A 7,020-nucleotide genomic window follows, 5' to 3' on the forward strand; every position below is an offset into this window, starting at 1 on the left:
TTTAAAAATGAAATTGTATAACTAAATTTTCTTATAGTTTCATTTGTACAAAAAATTTAAAAATAAATGCTATTTGATAAAAAATATTAATAAAACTCATTTACAAATATGTGATCAGTTAATTTATAGTTTTACTACACTTGCAAGTTTTTTCATGTAGATTCTTGGTTCATGGTATTTTATAAATATATATAACTGATTATAAATATATAAATTTTTAAATTTTACTTTATGTTCTTTTTTAATAGAATTGTCAACACTTATTTAGGTATTATTAATTTAATTAAAATTATTAAAATATTTAATCAAAATTAATGAATTATTAATTTTATAAAAATTCTTTTATTTATTTAATAAAAAATATAAGTTTTAATTAATTATGGATAACCATTGTATTTTTTAAGACGTTTTAATTTATTTATCTATCTCAATAATAAGAAGTCATTATGAACAATGATCAATTATCATAATATTAGGTAATATTTGGGACGTCTTTCTTTTTTAATTTCCTGTTTAACTTTTTAAATAAAAATTCATTTACCAATACAAAAACTATATTTTATATACACGAACTACATAAAATTTATGCACAAACTATTTATTTTTCACCACCAAACGGAATGAGCAACTGAAACAAAGTAACCACGATGAGCAGCTTCAACGTTAGAAGTCATTGATATTATAATAGTTCTAATTTTCATTAAGGTTGCAAATAAAAATCAATATACAGTTAAAAAAAGTTTTATTTAATATACAAAACTACACAAAAACCATCCACAAACTATTGATGTTTTACCACCACGCGGAATGAGCGACTGGAGCAAGATGATGACGATGAGCAGCTTCAGCATGAGCGGCCAAATGTTGGGCCTTAGCTACAGCTACTTCGGGGGTGTCCAAAGGCAAACCTCCAGCAACAACTGGTACAGCGTGCACTCCGTGTACGGCGGCGGCCAAAGGAGCTACCAAATGACCGGAACGAGCGTTGGCTTCAACGTGAGCAGCGAAATGAGCGGCTTTGGCTGCTTGTACTTCTGGGGTTTCCAATGGAGCGCCGTTGACGCCAATGACGGCACCGTGAGCGTGAGCGATATGAGCTACTGGAAGAGCGTGAGCTACTGGAAGGGCATGGGCTACTGGAACTCCGTGAGCAACGGCTACTCCGTTTCTGTGGGCGGCGACGGCGTAGTCGTGGTGGTGTTGGATCTTGGCGGCGGCTACTTCGGGGGTGTCCAAGGGGAGACCGTTGACGGTGGCGACGTGTGGGGCGACAACGGCGTGGCTGTGTCCGTGGGCGGCGAGGTGTTCGGCTCTGGCGATTTGGACTTCGGCGGGTTCAACTGGGACTCCGTTTGGTCCGATGACTGGGATGTGTTGGAGTTGGTGGGCATATGGGGCGTGGATGAGACCGGCAGAGGCAACAGCCAAAGCGCAAGATACAACAATCTATAAAAAAATATATATGTAACATTTTTATATTACTTAAGACAAACAAAAATAATTGATCGATTGTCTGAAGGTAAAATTAGTACTTACCAATACTTTCATGGTGATTTATTTTGTAACCTCCTAGTCGATAGGACTGTTGAAGTGATTATGTCTTGTTTAATCCTTCACTGGTATTTATATGAGATTGATAATGAATTCGTGCGTTTTTTGGCAAGGTTACTTTTACTTATGGGGATGTTGTGAAGGAAAATTGTAGCACTTATATTGTTAGATAGCCAAACATTTCATCACCTTTGATTAGCAGGTTTAAAAAATGTAAATAATTTGACATATATTCAGGAAATGATACAGTTAACATTTTACTATCAATGCTATGTTTTGATTATTAATTAGATGTTAATTAAGAAACAAATTATAATCAAAATAATTTTAAAATCATTGTTATACTTTTTTTGCATGAATAAACGATAGTAACTAAGATAATATTAAAAACGATTTTACATTTGATAATTACATGTTTTCATGTTTTGAATAATTTTAATTATTCATTAAGCATCATCATTATTAAGCATTATTTAATTGTTATTATTTAACCGGAATTCCTTCAAAACTGTTTCTTTAGATTTATCAGAGAAAGTATTAATTAATATATTCTAAAATTTCAGTTATGTTCAGTTATCTATTCATTATATTAAAATATTATTAATAAAATCATTATTATAAATTTAAATTATTTAGTGTTAAAATATTTTATGACAATTTTATTTATTAAATACCATTTTTATCTATTATATATAATTTAATAGGTTTCATATCATGTTTTACTGAAACTATAAATAAAACGTAATAGTATTTTTTGTCACATTCCTATAAATGGGAAAGAATTTTATTAATTATTATCCTTATATATATTTGAAAATTTTAAAAGCTTATTTTTTGAAAAAAATTTTCTCAAATTTATATTTATTTATTTTTTATCATATTTTTAATAAATAATCAATTTAAAAATTTAAAATTATAGATAGAAATTTAGAATTATTTTTATATGTATTGTATTAATTTGATCGATTTGTTTATGGACATTTTTTATATTCATCTTATATTGGGGCTAAATAATTTATAAATAGATTTTACAATTTTTTGTTTAATATATATATATATATATATATATATATATATATATATATTTATTTATTTTTCAATTAAAACACGATAATAAATTTTAAATTTTATTGCACTTTTTATTTTGGCATTCACTTTACAAAAAAAATGTATGTACAAGAGTAACACAAGAAAAACGTAAAATTACGCAATAACAATCATCTGGCTAGTTAACAACACAAATATAACTTAATCTTTTTTTATAGAAAAAAGGGAAAAGTTGTATTTGATATGGAAAAAATTCCAAATATCGGCAGCATCTCATAAATCTTAACCCTAATCGCTTGCGAAAGCGTTCTTAGTAGTGGTGTCCGGTCGCGGCGGCGGCGTGGGCTGCCAAATGGGCGGCTCTGGCGTGTTGTACTTCGGGAGTATCAACCGGAGCCCCGTTGGCACCCAAAGTCAAGTGGGCATAAGGTCCTGCATAGGCCGGACCGTAAGGACCGGCACGGACACTGGCTTCGGCGTGGGCGGCGAAGTGATGGGCCTTCAGTGCCTGCACTTCCGGAGTTTCGATGGGCTGACCGTCGTGTCCGATGGCCGGGTAAGTGTGGGCCCACGGTGATCCGTAAACTGGAGCGTGTTGAATGGCCGGAGCGTAGACGTGGCCGTGTCCGTGGGCGGCCAAATGGGCAGCTCTGGCCTGCTGGACTTCCACGGGTTCGACGGGCACGCCGTTCGGGCCGATTACGGGAATGTGTTGGGGTCCGGTGTAGATTCCGCGTCTTCTTCTGTAGTGGTGGCCGGCGCGGACTCTGGCTTCGGCGTGGGCGGCGAAGTGGGCGGCTTTGGCTAGTTGGACGTCGGGGGTGTCGATGGGGTGGACGGACGGGCCGGCGATGAGGGGCACGTGGACGCCGTTTCTCTGGGCGGCCACGGCGTAGTCGTGGTGGTGTTGGAGCTTGGCGGCGGCCACTTCGGGGGTGTCCAGGGGCAAGGCGTTGTGTCCGATCACTGGTACTCCGTAGTAACCGAGGGGGGCGACGGCGTGGCCGGAGCGTGAGGCGGCTTCTAGGTGAGCGGCGGCGTGGTGGGCTTTAGCCGCTTGGACTTCGGGTGTGTCGACTGGGACTCCGTTTGGCCCGATGACGGGGATGTGTTGGGCCCATGGGGCGTAAGCGTACGGTGACCAACCTGCTGATGCCACAGCAAGGGCACAACTTACTAAGATCTAGAATCAAAATTGTATTTTACCATGACACGAATTGCTTCGTTGCACAAATGTTTCAAATATTGTTTGTTATGAAACTTTTACTTTTACGGAAGCGTTTGTGATATTGTTCACGGTTAATTATGTTAAAATTTTGTGAGTTACACAGTTATGTAAATTACACCGTGGATGTTGTTGAAGGATAAAAATGATCGGAATGATCTTGTACATCTGCGTTAACAAATTAAATTTGAATATGGATTAACCACGCCTTAACTATTTCATGATTACTGTAACTATAATTGTAAACAAAGTGGAAGAGTAAGTGCACAATAAATAATTTTAGAAATGAACGTCTTAACCATGAACTTATAACTGCCGATAGGATTTGAAATGTTATTTCAGTTATATATTTTTTTAATTTGTTAAAGTAAATCTTAAAATATTATGTATAATATTAATCTTCAAGAATATAAAATGTTACATTTATTAATCCTAAGTTATTTTCCTTTAAAAAAATTACTGTTTGTAAAATATTCTTCCTTCCCATTCTAAAATTACATTAAAATTATTATTAAATTTTTCATTTGATATGACATAAATGGGACAAGAGACACACATAAATAAGTGCACAGCTAAAAGAAAGCTAACGATTCTACCAACCAACAAATACCACTTGACCAATAAATATAACATTTGAAAAAAAATAGCAGCATAACTAATGGTTAATAACAAAAATTGCGCAACTCGAGGAAATGTAAAACGCGTAGCCGTAATGCGAAATAAAAAACGCGGTTGAATAAACGCACGCACTACTTCAAAACTGTTTTGTTAAACTCCATTGATTTTTCAGCGGTGTGGCTACTTACCAAAACTTTCATTGCGATGCACTTAATCGTAACAGTGGACCAACCTCCGGTTAAGGACTGTTGTTACTGGTGTAACGTCGATATGATACGCAGTGGTATATATACGTACCCCCGTGGGTACCATCTATCCGTGGCGTCCCGGGACCTTGGCCAGAGGACCCCAACGATCACAAGGAAATCCGCCACGACGATTTTCACTAAATAATTGACGGGTGTTTTTTTTTTTTTTGGTTTTTTAAATTTTCGGTCAAGTGCAACTTCTCACACCGTTCCATTCTCCTTTGGGCGTTGTGGCGTTCCTTTGTTTTTGATGTACTTGTGGATATTTATACATAAATTTATACAAATTTCTTTTGCTTTAAAGTTTAATGAAAAAAAAAAAAAAAAAAAACAATTGGATATGGAATTTAATTTTTAATCATATTTTATAATTATTTTAAATGTATATTTAGTATTAAAATATTTTTTAATGTGTAATTTTAAAACTAAATATTATAGACGTCATAAAAAATATATAAAGCTAATTTGTATAAAACATTAAATGACCATTACCTTACAGCTTATTTTACAAAATGGAGTTAATAACATATAAATATGATTTAATTTAAGTTTTTTTTGAAATGTCGGTTTTATGAATACGTATAACTGGAAATTGCAATGAATGATTATAAAAATTGAACACTGCATAATGCATCAATTGTATTGGTTATTTAGAAAATGTCTAAGAACCTTCCTCAATGTGTGTTAACATTTATAAAGACGATGGGAAACGCATATTTATTACTTTTCACAACCAGTCTTTAAAAATAAACCAACCGTCCTGAATCTCTAATAAATAGGTTAAGAATTTTAAATTATATTTATTTGACATTTAAAATGGCATAACTTTTTCAACTTTCATATGAAATACAAATTTATACGTATATATTTATACGTACTCAAACAAGTCAGTCACTTTTAAAATTTTAATAAATATATTTTCAAGTATAATATTATATATTATATATTATATATTATATATTATATATTATATATTATATATTATATATTATATATTATATATTATATATTATATATTATATATTATATATTATATATTATATATTATATATTATATATTATATATTATATATTATATATTATATATTATATATTATATATTATATATTATATATTATATATTATATATTATATATTATATATTATATATTATATATTATATATTATATATTATATATTATATATTATATATTATATATTATATATTATATATTATATATTATATATTATATATTATATATTATATATTATATATTATATATTATATATTATATATTATATATTATATATTATATATTATATATTATATATTATATATTATATATTATATATTATATATTATATATTATATATTATATATTATATATTATATATTATATATTATATATTATATATTATATATTATATATTATATAAGACATTTTCAGTTATATACCTATTTATTCAATACCTGTATTTTTTAAATTATGAATTAATTAATCGTCCTTCTAATTAATAAAAATTGAACTTTTTTGATATTTAAACTATGCAACTATCTCAAAAAAATATACAGAACATACCTACATGATTTGCATTGGGTGCATTGTCGGACAGTTCCAGGATACATTTACATGCCATTAATAAACAATCGTTCGCAATGTGAAAAATTATCACATATTTAATCGTTTAATGAAGCAAGCTAAATCTAATATGGTTATAGTTATCCACATTTGTAAAGATAATACATAATTCTAGTGGAATGACACTGATTTGCATTATAAAAATTAACGCGTAACGATGTTTATGGAGTTAGTGGTAAACATATTGATTATAAATTATTTTTATGTTAAATTCCAAGACATATTGCCGTTTTATCTTAATTATTAACCGTATAGAAGCGGGGAAAAGCGCATTGAATATAAAAATTGTTAACATATATTATAATTAATTAATTGCGAATAACCTGCGACAAATTAATTAATAACTAACTACATTAACTGGTGTCGTAACTGCAATTTAAATATCCGTTTCTTCGTCTTATCGTGCATTAAAGTCTCCGGCAAGTTCAAGGATTAAACAATTATAAACGACAAATAAACGTTTTGTCAAATCATTGAGATGATGAATACAAAAAAAATCGTACACGAATTGTTTATTACTTCACAGCTGATTAACCGATTGGTATGCAGACTTCGATTCGAAATCGAAAGTTCCTGTCGCGGTGGGTCCGTCTATTTTATTTCTCTGGATCCATGTAAACACAAGTGAGTGTATCAAAAAAATCGTATTTCCTTGAAGCATATCGCAGCTTTAATTATTTTTGTGTCGACCGTTGAATACTAATTTACGAAG

General features: G+C 31.2%; 2 protein-coding genes across 2 annotated transcripts; both read right to left on the reverse strand.

Annotated features, from left to right (window-relative positions):
• Positions 1-725: 725 nt before the first annotated feature.
• On the reverse strand, positions 726-1,588 carry LOC109600494 (cuticle protein 18.7-like). The gene is made up of 2 exons (XM_020016653.2): positions 1,537-1,588; positions 726-1,446 (listed from the first exon to the last, which is right to left on the reverse strand). The coding sequence occupies exons 1-2, from the start codon at positions 1,546-1,548 to the stop codon at positions 793-795; spliced, it is 666 nt and encodes a 221-aa protein (XP_019872212.1). The 5' UTR covers positions 1,549-1,588; the 3' UTR covers positions 726-792.
• Positions 1,589-2,667: 1,079 nt separating this feature from the next.
• Positions 2,668-4,678, reverse strand: LOC109600493 (cuticle protein 18.7). The gene is made up of 2 exons (XM_020016652.2): positions 4,630-4,678; positions 2,668-3,781 (listed from the first exon to the last, which is right to left on the reverse strand). The coding sequence occupies exons 1-2, from the start codon at positions 4,639-4,641 to the stop codon at positions 2,909-2,911; spliced, it is 885 nt and encodes a 294-aa protein (XP_019872211.2). The 5' UTR covers positions 4,642-4,678; the 3' UTR covers positions 2,668-2,908.
• Positions 4,679-7,020: the final 2,342 nt, after the last annotated feature.

Source organism: Aethina tumida, chromosome 5, assembly GCF_024364675.1.
Source record: "Aethina tumida isolate Nest 87 chromosome 5, icAetTumi1.1, whole genome shotgun sequence".
Lineage (NCBI taxonomy): Eukaryota > Metazoa > Arthropoda > Insecta > Coleoptera > Nitidulidae > Aethina > Aethina tumida.